Raw genomic sequence first — 19302 nt, 5'->3', positions numbered from 1 at the left:
GGAGCATCCACAGTATCCTTCTCCACAGGAATCTATAAATCGTGTTCTTTCAAGTATGGGATCGTTTTCAAGGTCGCACCTTTCAAGTCTTTCTAAAGGATGACCAGTTTGCAAAAGGAAAGGTCTTGAAGGCAACCTGAAGGTCACATTGTTGATTCTTGGAAGATTTCTGACAGCAAAGTTTTTATCGGTTACTATATGCTGGATCCCAATATAAAATGTTGCTTTTGGTTCGGTCTCTTCCCAGTCGGGTGCAATTGCTGGAAAAAGAAAAGAAAATCCTCATGTGTTTGTTTTTCTAATTTACCCTAATTGTTTATATTGACACACAATTTTTAGAAATCATGCAGAATAATTTTGTCCTGTGAATATTACAAAGCTATGTACTCCAACTCTAAAAAGTACAATATCAATCACATCAATTTGTACTTTGCTAACGAGGTTTGACATTTTCGAGAACTCTGTTCCTATATCCGGTTTAATTAAGCATATTAAGCATAATTATATATAAGTCATCAAAGTTGTTGTTTTTTCAGATCTCTAAATTCGGCGGAGTCAATTCTAATGTGTATTTTACTGATCTAATTGTTACCATTTGAGCTGAGCTGGTTGATAAATTCGAGAGCTGATTCGGCACCCACATTGCCTTTCTCACATGGATCGATGTTTACTTCTGGAACATCCGGGGACTCGGCTTCATCTTTCGGTATTTCTAATTCCGACGCTTCGTAGTGAATAATAGCATTAGCACTTAGAAATTGACAGCGATCGTCTAGTCCCTATTTAGAAGTAAGGGAGAGACATGAAAGAGAGTCCAGCGCGACAGACATGATACAGACATGCGCACAGCGCGACAGAGAGAGAGGGGAGAGGGGAGAGGGACAATGAGATATCGCCCCTGAGGGGAGAGAGGGGGTATAATAAACTCATGACGACGCGATATAGAGGTATGAGCCTTTTAGTCTTTCACGTCACTGGTTAATTAAAGCAATGATGTGTGATTTGCATAAAGAATAGATTCCTATTTAAGTGTTTGTTTTCACTGATCACATTATCCCCTTTTAATTTCGAGCCAAACAAATGAGGTATAACAAAGAAAATTGCGATTTCATTCCAGCGCCTACGATGCGTGTGCTACGCTCGCCGATCGTAACATGTAATAATACACGGAGCATCGCGTTCGACGTGTGTGTACACATAAGCTGACATCCACGGGAGATGTTAGCAAGCAGTCGATCGATGAACTCTGAATAAAACCGGGTCGACCCGGTTTTAATATAAAAAGTTAAATTTTACTGTTATTAAAGCACTTCAGGCTTAGTCTTTACGTGATATTGTAGTTCACCACTGGGCATTATAATTATGCAAAAAGTAGAAATCTGAGTAAAATTGAGGGCGTCGCTGTGAAGCAAATCACACATTATGGCTTTAAATGTAATTCTATCCAAGACAGGAACACGTTTCAACGTATCATGCGGTGTAGTAGACAGTGGCGTGGCTAATGATGGGGTGGACGAAATCATGGACCGATGTGCAGTCAATTTTAACAAAATTGGCCAACCAAAATATGTGACGTGCTTCTTCCTTTTGGCAATAGGTTATCATAATAGACATAATTTCATCTAACCCCTTTCACAAACATGGCAAAGACAACAGAGTATGTTGTAATCACTAAGCTTACCTTTACACGCAGCCAGTAATTACCAGGTGCCTGATTTGCATGCAAAACAAAATCGTATCTTTCGGCGTTGAAGATGATAAACGATTTGCATGGGAAGGGTTTGGTCGGCGCACCATCAGTTGCAATTATGGTCATATTGTGATCATCGATAGATACGCGCATTGAACATTGTCTTTCAACTGACGCACTGATCAAACGGAACCGAAATCGTTTTCCTTCCTGCACATTGAATTGGCTATATCTTGGTACTTTGCAATTTTTAGGATCAGCAACGCCTTCACACCAATGCGTTTTGTTGCCGAGCTGTATTTTGCTACGAAGCTGAGTGTGGCCTCCCCTTCCGTTAATCAATATGGCATCAGGTCGACTGTCAATATGTGCAGCGCTGTAGAAGTTCGGGACAAATATATTGACTCCCACTTCATGAGACCAGTCTTGAAGAAAGATGACATGCTCTGGCTTATCGAAATCGTAGTGTTCGATATTTGGTTCGTCTTCTTTGGGCTGGCGAACTATCAATGGACCCGCAATTCCATCTCCTGATTGTAAACCAGCATGGGAATGCCACCTTAAAATAATCATAACAAAATAAAAACGCTTGTTAAAACGGTCACTCCGTTATTGCAAGCTATATCACGGAACGAGAAATAGGATAATATTTTTAAGTAGTTATCCCTGCTGATCACCTTTAATCTTCATCGATGTATTTTATGGCAGATTTTTGCACATTTTTTTGTTTGGTTGATCCGGTGGAATTAGTACGTACCAATGAGTTCCGTGAGGATATGCCGTGAAATCGTAGATGAAAGCTTCGTTAATTGGTATTGGACATTGTGTTACCATAAAAGTACCGTCCATATATGGCGTCCCTTCCTGGAACATTCCATGCCAATGTATAGTTACACCGCCTGCCGGATCCTTGCCCATTCTATTAACAACTTTAACTATGACTTGATCACCTTCACAAACCTATAAGAATGCACAACGTATTATATAACTGGTTGGGATGAAGTGATAAAAGAGTTCGGCAGTTGTCGGTCTTCAGCGCGCATATAAGTTGTAGTTCATTCATTTTTAAATAAATCAATACAATGATTGGTTAAATGGTGGCGCCGCGGTACAGGCTCTACCTCACAATCAGAGGGTTGACGGTTCGAGCCCCGGTGGTGCCATCGTGTAGCGCACTTGGGGCAAGACGCTTTACCTCACTTGACTCTCTCTACCCAGGGGTGAAATGGGGAGTTGTTATAAATACTGTCCATTGAGCGCCGCATGACCTGGGAATTGCATGGCAGCTGGCATACTCTAACGACTGCGGAATAAATGTAAAGCGCTTTGATACACGTGAAAGGCGCTGTATAGATGCCAATATTTATTTATTCAAACACGTGCAACAAACTATGCCGAATACGCGATCTTTGTTATCTCGGTACCTGATTGGATGCTCATATATATTCATGTTTAGCTAGTGGCATCTCATCTTTTTCTATGTCTGGCATACTGCAGTTACTGTCCGTTTTCCTATACACAATACACAGTGCTCTCACCATTGACGCGTGACCTCTACAAATGATGTACGTTGGAAGAATGGGCACTTGCCTAGTTAACATCACTGTGTGAAAAATAACCAGCCAATATTTTAGCTATTCTCCAAACTTCTAGCAAATATATTTCTCTAACATGACCTAAAATTACAGCTAGGTTAGATGTTCAGAAATAGTCGCACTTTTGTAAAATAGGGCAAGGCATAGCTGGCCACCTCCCCGTGGGAATTGGATGTAGTTTTGACCGAACACATTGGTATCGGACCGCTCACTTCTGAAGGATGCCACAAAAAAACGGCACAAGCTACATTTTAACTATTCTAAATAGGTTCTAGAAAATATAGTTTTGTAACATGTCCTAAATTTTTAGCTAATTTAGATGTTTGGAGAGGGTCGCACTTTTGTGTTTTAGGAAGGATATGTAAACGACAGATAACACCAAAAATATGAAGAAAATATTTCCAAACCGTGTTAAGTCAACAATCATTATGTTGCTCATTTTGAAGAATGCTGGTTAACAAAAAGCAGGTCTTTGTCTCATTTCGTGAACAAAGGTACACATACCATTGTTTCCTTTCGTTTCCTTTATAATCGGTTACCCAACTGAAGCTATAATACCAGCTTTATTGCGATGTCGCACATTGAAAACAGACACTTGTGCACAACCAGAGAAGATCTGATTTAATCAGTTGAGCTGCTTCAATGAGTGTTATCTTGGTTTAATAGCTTTTAATGGGGTTTAAGTCCTGCAAAGGTCGAGATGAATTCTACTGTAGACATGACTGCATCATGGTATTCTTAAACCCTTACGAAGAATTGTCGGGTTCGCGGATTTTTTTCAAAGTATTTTCAGAGTATTAAACATCTAATATTGATTAATCAAGACCATATCTTTAGCTATCTTTGACCCACGGCGCCACGGGATGCATGTGGGGCAAATGCCCCCTCCCAGCCAGAACTCTTGCCTCTCTCTTGTTCGCCCCCCCCCCCCCCATTAAAAACCTAAAATTTCGAAAATGTCCACTTTTTGCTGCAATTTTGCACAAAATGTGTTGATTTTGCCCCCACCTGAAATTCACTTCTCCCATGCCCTCTACCCCCCCTCCGAAAAACACGCCGCCACTGCTATTATGTAATGGAAATAGCTACTATATCAACACTTTGACCGCTGTAGCTTTCTCTAGGTTCCGAGTATTGTTAACACTTATCTCATGATTTGTAGTTTCTGAACATTATAATGGAATATAATTTCCAATATTAAGGGGGTGACGAATTTTAGATAATTTTTAACAGCATTTTTCACAACGTCACCAAATATTAACCGGTATAACATACCGTAACCAACATGACATTGGTAACGATTCGCCTAATGGCGCATATGGGCTCCCTTGAATTAAAACTGGAATTTTGAGCACAAACTAAAAGTGCCATCCCGTAAAATTCCCAGCAGCACATAATTCTTGGGAGAATTTTCAAAGGATGGAGCTCTATATTTGTACGTGAAATTTACCTTAAGGTATAGGAGCCCATGTGCGCCATTAGTCGAATATTTACGGTATTGTACCACATGGCGCCTAGGTTTTTGTAAGTGTATAATTACGCCCTAAACAGCTAGACCTCTGATTGGATCACACTTTACACACTTCTATAATGTCTGGTAATATTAATAACTTTTACATTCTGTCATTAAAAATAACGCCAAATAGTTCTTTCTGGTGATCGAGTGAAAATGCTCCTGTAAAACTCTTTGAGAGTAAATCTCAATCCACTATCACTCCATTGGCGTTACCACCATGGGAACTTCTTTAGAGTAAATGTCACACGAAATCCCAAGTTCATTAAGAGGGTAAAGTAATACGGATCATTAAGCATGAGTTGGATACATTTCATTTTAACTATTCGTGTGGATAACAATGATCTATGAAACTCAATAGTAACAACCCGCACTAACAATGTCCTGAAAACTATATATAGAACCTGTCTGAAAATTATATAGCATGATTGATCATAGAAAATAGTAAAAGGTACCGAATATTTTAACGCTACCATATCCACTCTGTACCCATACTTGGTTGGTACAATTCCATATGTCCATGCAATGCTAAAATTCAGGGCTCATATGTATAGCTTGTGCCTACAGCACTGCTTTGACTACCCTAGGTAAGGAAGCTGTTGTTGAACTTACCTGAACCAATGGTCCAGGAACCATCCTATTAACCACTGCGGCTGCGCGTGGAAACCCGTCTAGTGGCATACATTGTGGGCATGTTTCGTCTTCGGTTCCATATGTTTCATTTAGTGTGCTGTATTGGAAAAGGCAGTTCTTGCAGAATTCAGAATTACCCCCGACAAACCATTCAACTTCCCAAACTCCAAAATCGCACGTCATATTTTTAGGTGGGTATTCACATTCTCGATAGCACTCATGTTGCAAAGGTGGAGGCCCCGTTTCTAAATAATAGAAAAACGAAATTAACATGTCGCCAAGATATCATGTGTTATATACTTTGCTAAAAAAGTATCCTTACACTTGAAAAAAATTCTTTTTTAAATAGATGCACTATCTAATCCTGCACATTATGACACCCAATTGAATCCAATATGACTTCAACAAGTTAAGTTACAAGCATTTAATTAGCCAAAGGTCCAGTTTTAAAAGTGACAAAGTGACCACCACCACCACAACAATAACAACAAGCGCAACCACAACCACTGCCATCACCACCACCAAAGTTTTGCACCAAACTACCAGTAGGCGGCGGGAGCATAAATCGGGGGGGGGCGAGCATTTTGCTCACGAAATGTCAATTTCAGACTATTAATGAGAATTTTTGACGGGCCAGTGCACGCGAAGCGCAGAAAAAATTGAGCAATTCTACCGTAATCCGTATTATTGTAAGTTGGGCGTTATAAGTAATACATTACATGGCAATACTACCACAAACACCACCCCACCGCTACAAACTCCACCACCACTTCAAACACCACCACCACTATCGTAAACACCAGCACAAACACCACCACCACCGCCACTATAACCACCATCAACATCCGGGCATCTTCCTTTTAGCTATAATGGGCCACCACTCTTTTTTAGGCTATAGCTAGCCTGGCTTGTACATGTTGCACAAGACTGGACCATGGATTTTCCATGCACCCATGCGTGTGTCCCTACGCACCAACTTAGGTAAACAAACACATAAACAAATATCACCGCCATCACAACAACAAAACAAACAAACCACCATAAACACCACCCCAACACCATATTCAAACTAAATAACATTTCAATGCACCATTTAATCGCCATTAAGGGAGTACTACACCCATGACACCCCTGGCCAATTTTGTGCCTATTTTTACATTTTTCTTAAAAATGATAGCGCATTGGTGACAAGTAAGATATGTATATTATAGGGGCAAGAACTACAACTACTGCACTGGAAATTTTATTTCAACACAGACAACAGTTTTGGAGTTATACAGTCAAAAATGAGGAAAACCAATATTTGATCAATAAATCAATAACTACTTGTCTTGAGTTGCTGAATTTTCAGTGCAGTAGTTGTAGTCCCTGCTCCTATAATATACATATCTTACCCTTCACCAATGCGCTATAATTTTTGAGAAAATGCAAAAATAGGCACAAAATTGGCCAGGGGTGTAGTACACCCTTAAGATCTTACGACTTACGTTTGCAGTAGTTGGAATTAGAGTCACAAAGCCAATCACCCTTAGAAGAACACGTGCTGCAAAGATAATGAGAATTTCTATGTCCTCAGCTCGGTATCAAATATTATATCAGGTTACACATATCTTTTGCATTATTTTAGTTAGATTAAAATATCTTTTAAGATACAGTATTCCCAGATCATTAACATTGCTAACGCAGAGTTTCCCTTACGATAAAACGGAGGTTAAACTTGTTTCCTTTGTAGAAAGAAATACCAAATTAAAAAAGCAGCAATGCCAACCACATATTAACTACGAGAGAAAACCCTATGACCCAATGCATTGATCTTCCATTAGTACCGCGGATGATAGAACTGTGGAAATAGAGTTTGTTGGATAGTACTTAAGAAATCATCATAAACATAGTATGTGTTTAAGGGTTTTCCGTCGAAAAAGCGCTCGATCGAACATAATTATTTTGTACCGGACCTCATTTTTGAGGTGGGTCGTGAATACATTGGGTTTATAACAAAATAGGGAGGTCATAATTTTTTAACACCAGGGGGTTATAAAATTATTACTCAAAAATTTCGCATTCTTTCAACTTACAATCAAAATGTACAACAATCTTTAGTTATATCAGAATGTTCGCGCTCCACACCCGTTCTCTTATACTTGCGATCACAATTTTTCCGCGCTCCGCCCACTTTCTGTACACTTACAATTAAAGTTTTTGTGGGCTCCGCGCCCTAGTTCCAACAATGAATAATGTGTCTTGAGTCTGTGTGGGTGGAAGGGGGTGGGTTCATAAAATTTTCTACGCGCGATAGGATACGTGTCGTAAAAAATTTAGCCCACGATAGGGGGGTCATAACAAAATTGACTCCGGTCATATTCATGACCCACCCCCTTCCAAAGAAAATGACAGCCCCCCTAAAGACAAAAATATGACGTTTTAAATATAAGTATAATATCTCTGTAAGTAGAGAAATTAACTTTTTCATATCAAAAATATATGACCTTTTGGGGTCACTGAATGGGCCTTTAATGACGGTTTGGAAGTTTTTTGTGCTTCAAATGAAAATATGCAGATGACAATCTCTTTGCAGGTTTACATTATATGACGAACTGCATTACTTCAAGATGTATGTGCGTAGCCACATGGAAAACAAGGAACTTAGCTCAAAGGCATAGAATAAAACATTATGGACGAAAAAGACTTACCACGCATAACAGTCCTTAGTGTCGGGTATTGCTTCTCCTGGTGCGTATTCATAATCATTCTCATCATCAGTACACAAGGCAGGTGCTCCTGAATCAATTTGGATTGTAAAAATATCAATTCGTACTTCGGACAATATCTGTTCACAACAAAACCATATTAGTTAAACTACGCCATAGACTAATAGCTGAATAACGTACAGACCGTTCAACAACAAGTAACTTCCCCGTGCTTTGTATTCAATGAGAATTCTCGTATATACACGAATCCGACTTGACACATTTCTACATCTCACTGTGGGCCATAGATGGGGGCCTTTCATCCATTTTACGCGACGCCAGTATAACAGGCGTGCAGCGTTTACCGCTCCCGTGACGTGGCGCAAGTGCTACCCGCTCCGATGAGCTCGCGATAGTGGGCGTCTTGGATCGCAATCCAAACGAACTAAACTAGTTTGGCGCGGAAGGCCCCCAGCTATGACCGACTTAAACCTGTCCATCACTTGGCTCGTCGGATTTGTCTATAAATAAAATGCATGAGGACCGATCGTCCAATCGATCCTGTCTAACAAATCACGCATGCCTTGCGTCCTTTCGTATTTACGCGCGCGGAAAAATAAGCGGTAAATATGTCAAATTTGTGCGTAGCAGTTTCATATGCCGCACTTCATGGAACGATTGGCCCTCATTAACAGATGATGCTGGGACTTTGCCAGTTGATGATTCGTCTGTAGTTATGATCTGTGCACACCTAGGAATTGTCATTACACTACAGATTCCTCCAAGCTTTAAGCAATTCTTCTTGATAGCTTTAGCTCGAAAAAATTATTTCCCTGTCCCTAAAATGCCACCAGTTTACCAGTTACCAGTCATACGTAAGGCAATATGTGATCTGCTACCGCGAAATGAGAATAAAGTAGCAAGTTGGTAGTTCTAAGACATCCTAGCTGCTGAGTTGATGTTCTTTGTTCGCCGCACACCTATACAAACCAGCAGTATGTCCTCCGCGAATGGCCCATTGTGGTCCCATTTACAAAGGCCACACAGACATACTGTTGGCTAGAACAGGTGCGTGTGAAACAAAGAACACCAACGCAGCAGCCAGGACGTCTCGAAACTACTAACTTGCGACTTTACGCTCATTTCGTGGTAGTCGGTCACATATATGACCCAGATGGGAAATTAGTTACATCAAATGAACTTGTTTAGTCCAGCTATCCAGAATGTGACCTTCGCTTGGTGCAAATGATTGTCTGGGGTATCCATTATTATCCTCTGTTTCGGCTAAAACTTTGATTAAATAGGATTGATTTGTAATGTATTTATATTTTTACCAGAGGATGATTTAAGGACGCCCCATCATGCACTGCAAACGTGTTATCACTAGAGTTTCAACTGCCACTTTACTTTTCAAATCCCATTGAATTCTGTGCAAAAGATGTTGTTTAAGAATTGTGCGTGTGTCATTATTACTTGGTCGATTTCAGAACAAAAGTGATGTATGCATAAAGGATAATTCACACCTTCTGTAGGTAACATAAAATGTGAAATCGATCAGCATTTTGAATGCGTTTTTATTGTAAATATATCAGTCCAAATTCAAATTTAACCATGCCCGTCAATGCAATGTGCGAGCAGTGGTGTCATGTTCACTCACACAGCTATGCTAACCGCAAGTACATGTGCGTGTGTCATTATTACTTGGTCGATTTCAGAACAAAAGTGATGTATGCATAAAGGATAATTCACACCTTCTGTAGGTAACATAAAATGTGAAATCGATCAGCATTTTGAATGCGTTTTTATTGTAAATATATCAGTCCAAATTCAAATTTAACCATGCCCGTCAATGCAATGTGCGAGCAGTGGTGTCATGTTCACTCACACAGCTATGCTAACCGCAAGTCAACACAGTGGCGTGGTGGGAAGTGCTTAAATCATCTAAAAAATAGCTGAAAAGTGAATTGAATCAATATGATTTTGTAATATTTTAGATTCCCTTTCAGAAGATTATCCTAATTATTTACCTTCTTGATCTGGATTCGGACACCTGATCTTGATAGTATAGTTCCTGCAGCCTGTGTCATTCTCTGGATTACAAAGAAAACCCAAACGCCTATCGCATTTTGTAACAAGTGATGGTGTCTCGGGGGTTAGTGTAGTTCCACCAATACACGTAATTTCAGCCGGAATAGCACCCACACATACATCAATGCTGCAAATTTGAAGTGTAAATTAGTATCAATGCACAAGTATCTTTAGAATGCAACTAAAGTTAAGATTTACCAGACTTTCGTTGTTATTTTCTGTTTTTATGCATGAGGATAGACAATGATGTACCCGGCAGGAATGTCTCAACCCTTATTCCATGATTGTATGGGTGTACATCACAATCAGAGTAAAAATACTAATGGCAACTTAAAACTTCTTTTGATGCAAGTATTGCTTCCATCATGATTAATACAGGAATAGAATAAATTAAGATTATCTTTTCAGTTATACCTTTCTCTGATAACTTGTAGAGTTGTCTGTTTGTTATCAAATGCACCCATTCCGGTGCTGAAAGATGTATATTTATAATTAGCTGGATTATACAATGCATCAGCCAGGGAATCTGGGAGGGAAAAGGTAAATAATTATTGAAGAAAAGGTTGTCAAAAAACGTGACACAATTAACATAATTATTAGGGATTTATAACCTCAAGTTAATAAAAGGAGTTTTTGTGTTTGAAATTGAGCAGTTGGAATACATATGCATGAGACCATCGGTAGCTGGATGATGCAACTAATAGTTATTACATAAGCAGGGTGTTAAATACAACCCGTCCGCCCGTCCGAGACGGGCTACTTTGTCTTTGGACGGGCTATTTTTCTAACCAGCCCGTCCGACGTACGCCCTGAAATACTGCCACTATAACTAGTAGTGGCGTACCGACCGCCGAAATACCGGCAGCACGAAATTGGGCAAATTTATGATGTTTATCTTCCGTTTGGCCTTTTTAGGCCACAATTATCCTTATTTTTGCCCATTTCAGCATTAAAATGGCAAATTCACACATATAGTCATTTTGGTAGTGGGTCAGCTGGACGATTTTGAAATTTTGCCCACCTTAGAAATGTGGTCCAATGATAACTAGACACTAAGACAGTGCCCCGAGTACCGGTATATCAAAACCAAAATTGCACATAAAGTATATGGACGGGTTACTTGCAGGCTGGACAGGTTACTTTTAGGAGCAGCTTGTCCTGCGGACAAGTTGCTTTTTTGACATAAACGTTGTATTATCACGTTCTACATAACCAAACAGCTTTTGTCTTTCATTATCTTGGGATACATGTAAGTGGCGTGATCTTTTCGGAGGCTAGTGAAGCTTATTATATACAAGTTAACATTGGTGAACATGCAAGTGTAATATTTAGTTCTGGAGTAATGAGCCTTCAGACTAGAGAACCTTTGAATCGCACTTGCGAGTATACTGATAATACTGCACCTACCTGGAATAGTCTTGCTACATGTAACATTGACGGCGTTTTTAATATCACAATTGTTTGCCAAAACTTCGAACTCGATAGAACATTCACTTAGTGTCGCTTCATTTCCTTTACACACCACTTCCGGTTCATCACTTGGATTTGGGTTGTAGAAGTCAGTTGCAGCGGTGTAACCAAGCTGACGGCATACTACGAGAGATTCGGTAATTCCCCAACTAGGATTGCACACGTATATCCATTTGCTTTTATCACCATTAAACAATTGAAGGATTCCTTCATTTTCGTGAGGTTTGCTTTCATGTTCAATCAAACGCACGTCACCCTGTACAGCTGTTGTAATGAGGAGATGAATGAAAACAATATAAGTATTACCTCACTTCGGTTGACTTCAGCTGGACTACAGCTACTAAAGTTCTACTAATAATGCATTCATGGAAACGGTCATGAAGATTAGGAATAAATGGACCAATTCGATAAATATGTCTAAATTGGGCATCCAGTGGATTTCAATATATTGATGAAGCAACTTACCTGAAGTCGAAACTTTATTGGTAAATGCATTCGTGTATATATATACGTACATATTATGTATAGTTTTAGATGCAGGAGGAAACCAAAGAACCTGGAGAAAACCCGCGAGAGCGAGTATGGACTGGAAACCAAATTGCACATAAAGTCGAAGTTTATTTTATTTATTATTATTATTTTTGAACGGACCCGAGATCTCAGGGAAAAGCGAGGGGAGGACAGAATAGCTCACCTCGAATGTAAAGAGGGAATGATCAAATTACTGGGTAGATTACTTACCACCAACTTGGCATTCAACTGCTGAATCTTCTGTATGGTTGGCAAAGCAGTTGTGGGATCCCCATGGATAAAATACGCAATCCACAAGTCTAGATTCAATGCCATCACACCTTACGTTATCCATCCAAATCGGACCTTTTTTACTACCACTAACATCTTTGTGTTTAAAGGCTTTCAAAGCTGCAGGATAACCTAGTTGACGACATACAACAGTCGCATCATCTAAATCCCAGTAATCGTTGCATACTGTTCCCCATTGGGTGTCGTGGAATATTTCAACTCGACCACAGCCTTTCTTACTGGTGCATTCATCGCCTGGGTCAACTAGCCGCACGTCGCCTTCGGTTTCACCGTTTACAGAAGTCATCATGGAGAAGAAAACGATCACGCAACATAGTGGATGATACCCAACTCGGTTGACTATTTGATTTAAAAAAGTCAAAATTTCAAAACAAGATAAACAATCGAGTATACAAATGACATGTCTACCAGCCGCGAATCTTAAAATGCTGGCCCATGCGATTTCTCAGCCATGTCACTGCAACCTGTAACCTCAAGCAGACTTGATCAAAATGTGTTTCTTTGGTGCTTTACTTTGACGCCGTAGTTGATATTGTGTGGTTTTCTTTACCTACTTATAAAATCAATAATTCATGCCAGGAGCTATGTACGTTATGCCTGCAGATTGACATTTTTAACACGAGGACACAAATACGAACACACAGAGAGATACGGCGTCAGGGTGAAAGGTCATGTGATGTGTCAAAGATTTTTGTGACTTCAAATACTACATGATTGTATTTCATATCTTATACCTGTCACGCATTTTCTTCGTATTACTGAAAGTAAGTTCGACATTACTATATAGCAAAAGGCCATTCCCTTATCAAATTATATAGAAGACTTTCTTGGAAAAAGACACCGCTGCCTGTCGGAATCACAGTATTAATTGACCCATTTCTGGCCGAAAGCCGTCGTGACCTTTCTAGAAGACGTTTTTAAAACGTCTTCTAGAAAGGTCGACTAAAACTTAAAACTTCTTCAACAAGTACGCTTCGCTAAACTTATGAAACATTTATGTGGTGACCTCAATCACATGGGACAAGTAAGATTTGTTGTGAATTATTCATAACCGATTGATATCTTGTGTCACTTTGTTGAGAGCAAACCAACAAAATTCGTCATAAGTGTGACTACAAAAACCGTACAAAACCCTGCTCTTATATATTCAACATAGCTTAACCCATGAAGCACAAATCAGTCAATAGAAGTAGGCTGATTTGTTTTTATTGGTTAAGTACAAGTAAAGACATGATGGAAGTATAAGAGTATGTAAGAGCAACCAGTTGGTGGGCGTTAGATACTGTTGAACATGGGACTCCTGATTGCAGTTGAAAGTGTTTGTATACAGTAAGCAAAAGAACCCGGCAAAAGAATTAAGGTAGCAGTTGTGTTCACCCCTGTATATCATACATAAAGACAATTGTGTCAAAATTAAAACATGCAGCCGATGCCTGTACTTTTTAGGTCTGATTTAAGACCTTATTTGTTGAAATTGGTTGAGAATTAAAGAAACGGTGATCTAAAACCTAATGAAGATACGAAATAAAAAGTTGCACTTTTGTGTTCTAATCAATGAAAGCACGATGCTAGTTTCTCGTGCTAATCAATGAAAGCACAACGCTAGTTCTCTTGTTCGCGAACGCTTTGTGTACAAATCAATAGGACATGCAATGTGGCAAACTGCAACTTTTATATTTACATCTTCCTTGGGTTTTTGGATCATCGTGTCTTTATTTCTTAAACAATATCAACGAATGAGGTCTTAAATTCAAGCTAAAAGATGCAGCTATTGGCTGTTGATTCCTATTATGACACATTATGTCTTTGTTTAGGATATACAGGGGGTGAACATAACTGGTACCTTAATTATTTGGCTTACTGTATTTACCGTCTATGCAGAAAGGGCGGGAGAAAGGGTAACTTACTTCATTATATGAAATAATATGATATCTGCACTTTAATTAGCATAGGATTAGATCTCATACTTCCCTTATTGGGCTATTATATTTGAATCCACACTACCCCTGTGGAAGATTTTGGAAACATCTTTCACAGGGGGAGTATGTTTTTCAAATGTAATTGGTCATGATGAATCATTTTGAAACCCCTACTCCCTCTGTATTATGGCTTCGCCTATATCATTTACAACTGGAGTGAATATTTGAAATATAAGTTACCCAATTTATCTAGTCTAATCAAAATTCATACTCCCTCTGTGGAAGATTTCAGCTAAATCTTTCACAGGGGTAGTGTGGATTTTAAATTTAATAGCCCATTGTTTTGGACAATGTGGTTTGTCTAATTACATTACAGTATATTATTGTCATTTATTGAGCGCCTCACTACAAACTGGGCGGTTTACTGATTCTAGCTAAACATAGCCACATACGATGATACACGTACCTTCATAAATAATTGGAAAACATCGCGATGTATTCTTAAAAATGAGCTAAATGGTTCAGGTTTTCGATTCAAATCATATCAAGACAACTACAATAATGTACTATGACTTTCGTTTATATAGTAAGTAGTAAATATATCATAATCTTACCCCCCAAATACCGCCACATCTTTCAGTCAGTAGTTAGCGACGAGACACTGACATACGTCTGAACATATTTCACCGCTTTATTTTGTGTGAGCTGATCATTCATGCATGTCACAAATCTCCTCAAATTATTGTTCAGCTATACTCTTTGTTAATATCCACAATTCAATACATTACGAACTTGATTGTTGGCGAGATTTGGAGCGTGCATGGTACATGTCTGTATTATATTGTAATTTATGTAAGAAATTAGTCACCATGCTCACATGCACTGCACATTAATAGACATGTTTAGAGACATTATACATGTACAGTAACGTATGTTCGGTGGTAATTTTAATAAATGTACCTTCAACGAGCAAAAAGGGCCACCGATCCAGGAGGAACAAAATTTCCCTATCGTCCTGCTGACCCTCTGCTAAAAACACTCCTCAAAGCAGAACCGTTTTCACATATGCTTACATGATGTGCTACACATTTTTATCGTCCATGCCCTTAGCTTAGTGCAAATCGTAGTGTCCAGTCCATTATGACACATAGCATTGTGATAAAGTGTGCCAAATTTGGTTGTAATACCTGCTTCCGTTTTAAAGATATCAGGCAAAAAAAATTAGATGACATTATTTTTGACAAAATTGGTGAATCACTTCAACATGGGTATAGGCTACTTCAAAATTAATACGCACCATATGCACACCTCTGGATCAATGTATAAGGTAGTTATTAATTTTTGGTTTTTGGTCAGTCATGCACCCCGGGAGACATCCGGTTGGACGGGGAGGGTTGTAGTAGTATATAGTATTCAGACTTTACAAGTGGCAACACTAGGAATGTTTTTTCGGTGGAATGGGGGAGGGGGGTAAAGTGAATTTCAGGGGGGGGGGAGCAAAATATTTATATTTAAAGGAAATCTTTGGTAATCACAACATTATGTTAGAAAAAAATCAAGCACGAATCGCGTATTTAAAACAAACTCATATTAACTATAAAACGAATAAAACTGCCGGCTCTCAATACGCGATATTCAAAATCCCGCGCCGAAATTGCCTGTGGCAATGACGTCATGGTTATTTGTGCTCAATTGTTGTCAGCCTTCTTTGTGTTACAGGCAATTGCGGTGCCCGGGAAATTTGAATATCGCGTGGTAAAAGACGGCTGTTTTCATTCGTTTTTATGGTCAATATGAGTTTGTTTTAACCACGTGATTCGTGCTTGATAATTATTTTTCTAACATACAAGGCATAATGTTGTGATTGCCGGAGTGTCCCTTTAATAGTCCTACTTTTACACAAGTGTTTCAACTACTTTTGTCCAGGATTGTCGGTCTTCTGCCCGCGGTATTTGTTTGTATGGAATGTCGGCGCAGAGACTCCACCAGGGCCCCTATGGCCTTGATGTTATGAAAAGTGCATACTGCTGCTCGAGGCATTTATTTGTATGGAATGTCGGTGCAAAGTTCCCATTTGACCTTCAAAAAGAATGTCATTTATTCCCTTCTTAGCAAACACTTGTTGCTGGGCATCCATTTTGGACAGTTCGTTTGCCCACGCCTTTGCTAACTGAAGATGTTCATTATCATGTTGACTGAGACGTTTACAAGCTAGAGACAGAAGTTCCTCATGCGGATCATCATTCTTAGTGGTCTTCCTCTTCATGCGATTCTTTGATTTATCAATAGGTGCACTATGCGTTGTCTCTGCGACATCGACCTATAAATGAAATAGAAATATTAATTTAAATGATGGGTTTGTATTTTTGTAGGCGTTTCTTTTGTTCTGTTGTTTCAGGTACCAAACACAAAGGATGAATGGAGCAAAAAAAATAAGCAACGCTTTCGAGCAGCAATGGAATTTACCAAACTGTTTGGGATCTATAGATGGCATACATGTCAGACAGTATACGGATTCTGAGCTGTGACACTATATTCAATCCCTGTATAAAAAGTGAGTTCACTTCACTTCGGCAGTTTGATTGACTCATCGGCAGTTTAATTTACAGTTGCTATGCACTTCGAGTTCATTGTAAAATTTACGTACTTGTATACGGTTGTGATACGGACTTATCCCGTATTTGTTACATAGGCCTAGTGGGAAACCGATTACTACCCATGAGCTACTAACATGTGTAGGAGTATTCGCTGTAGAAGTCACGTCATAATCGGATTAACTACCATAGCAATAGATGAATACAACGTTTGACTATATCGCCCTGCACTACAAGCAGGTTGCACTCATCACATGTGTATATCTGCAATCATATATTGAATACAATACCGCTCTTTTCAAAAAATACTAATTTTACAGGTGCGAGTGATCAGCATAATATGAATATTCTATAGATTTATGATCCATATCTTTATCCCTGTTCTCTGAGATCTATGGTTCAAAGCCCTGGTTCAAAGCATAGGTACCGCGTGAACGTTGTAGTAAAGGGCGATAAAGTCATAGCCTTAGGTCACTTATACAGCGAATAGCATGGTAAAAATAACATGATTGTCCCTTGTCTCGGTACCAGCCGGTTTGTGTTCCAGGCTCCGTCGCTAAACAAACCGTCTGGCGACAAGTAGTGAAATGACGATCGCTGATTGGTTAATGAATTTCCGAACAACGCTGTTTCAATTGGCTATAGGAGGTGACTTGTGTATAAAATAGACACTAAACGTCATAGGTCCCCACTATTTTAAAATGCCGCAACTGCAAAATATAGGCCTACGTTAGCTTAGCAGCCACTGCGGCGCCAATCGTCTAATAATTATCGCCTTTCATGTCAGCGACTCGCAGCGCGTACTCACGTACATTATGTGGATTAATGGAACCGCATAGCTGTCCATCAACCGCTGCATGCGCTGAAGCCCAGAGCTGATTGATAGCCAATTTTTATCTTAACATTGTATGATGATGATGATGATTGGCCAATCAGAAAAGACGTACTATGAGGTTGTCGCCAGACGATTTGTACGAAGGAGCACAAACAAGATTATCCCTTGCACCAAATACTCACCATGCCATCCTCTTCTTCGCTGACTTCGGCTTTTACCTCAATAATACTGGATGTGGCTAGTGTGTCCTGGTCTTGCAAGAAACTCATTGCATCAAAGTACCAAAGGCTTGATTCATAGATTTTATCCCCGCTAACACCCAACCTCGCTGAATCTTGCGCCTTTTTAAATTCCTTTCTGTAATTCGTTCGAAGAGAATTAATTTTTTTCTTCGCATCCTCCATCGTAGCTTCATGGTATCTTTCTCTGTATTTAGCAAGTAAGATCTCATACGCTGCATTCTTTTGATTTTTGTCACGATATTCTTTGCTTTTAACCTTCCATAGCGTTGTAAGTTGACGGTATACTTGAATCCACCCAAGAATAAAATGTCTATCTGCCTGTTTAGCCTGAGCCATTGCCATTTTCATGTTATGCCTGTATGATGACTACATGCAGACTGAGAGCGAATATTCTCTGTTGAGACATGTACAATAGTATTGATTGTAATAATACACGGGACAATATTATTGCCCTAACGTCAATAAAATCAAACTAGATTAGATCTCTATTGCGCACGCCATCAGTATCGCAGTTACCATGGTTACGATCAATGATATTGCGCAGAGATATTGTCAATAAAATTGATCGTGTATGGCCCAGCGGACTGAAGCCGCTATGCGGTCCATACACTAAACGTTCAGTTTTATTGAGCAATATCAAAGATCCTGATACAAAATATATCCACTCTGGAAACTCTCTGAATAAAATATAATTTGGTGAACTTCATATAAATGAACGGTTTTATTGAGCCGAGAGCGCGAAATATGGACAAGTGTTTCAGGGAAATTTGCACTTGATTGTCTTTAAAATTAATCTATTACTGGCAGTAAAATTACCATAACTCGCGAACGCGTTGCTCGATCTACATGATTTTTTTCAGTAATTAAAAACAAATTATAGCTCTCATTTCCTGGTTACTAAAATTATCGGGTTTTTTTTGTAAATTAAATTTTTGTAGGTGTCCAAACGGTGCTGTGTACACATTATTTAAGGCATATTTGACACCTGGTTACTATTTTTATCTCAAAATCTCACCTTTGAAACAATTTAAAAACTCATCACAAGTTAACCTATTACTATTTATTAGAAATATATTGTTCATCTGTATTAGATCTATTATTTCATGAACGAAAGCAAAACATCAGAAGGTGAAGTAATTTCAATTTGGATTTATTGCAACAAAATGCATAGGCAGTTATTAGGCCTCTGAATTTCAATATATGACCTCCTTACA

The 19302-nt window shown here is 39.1% G+C and overlaps 2 protein-coding genes across 2 annotated transcripts in view; both read right to left on the bottom strand.

The window, feature by feature from the left end:
* Positions 1–15101, bottom strand: part of LOC140171670 (uncharacterized) — a 139410-nt gene extending 124309 nt beyond the window's left edge. Inside the window, exons 1-6 of the mRNA XM_072194963.1 lie at positions 15032–15101; positions 12418–12837; positions 11614–11940; positions 10621–10732; positions 10146–10333; positions 8122–8209 (exon numbers count right to left, since the gene is read on the bottom strand). Of these exons, the coding sequence (XP_072051064.1) occupies positions 8122–8209; positions 10146–10333; positions 10621–10732; positions 11614–11940; positions 12418–12837; positions 15032–15050 (1154 nt within the window). The 5' untranslated portion in view covers positions 15051–15101. The remainder of the gene's footprint in view (positions 1–8121; positions 8210–10145; positions 10334–10620; positions 10733–11613; positions 11941–12417; positions 12838–15031) is intronic.
* Positions 15102–15107: 6 nt separating this feature from the next.
* LOC140171669 (uncharacterized) lies at positions 15108–18495 on the bottom strand. The gene is made up of 2 exons (XM_072194962.1): positions 18029–18495; positions 15108–16737 (listed from the first exon to the last, which is right to left on the bottom strand). Exons 1-2 carry the CDS (start codon positions 18434–18436, stop codon positions 16426–16428), a joined length of 720 nt encoding a protein of 239 aa, XP_072051063.1. The 5' UTR covers positions 18437–18495; the 3' UTR covers positions 15108–16425.
* Between the last annotated feature and the right edge of the window lie 807 nt (positions 18496–19302).

The sequence above is a fragment of the Amphiura filiformis genome, chromosome 15 (genome assembly GCF_039555335.1).
Source record: "Amphiura filiformis chromosome 15, Afil_fr2py, whole genome shotgun sequence".
Taxonomy (NCBI): domain Eukaryota; kingdom Metazoa; phylum Echinodermata; class Ophiuroidea; order Amphilepidida; family Amphiuridae; genus Amphiura; species Amphiura filiformis.
Note: the sequence above shows the minus strand (reverse complement) of the source record. Positions and strands in the feature narration are given on the sequence as shown.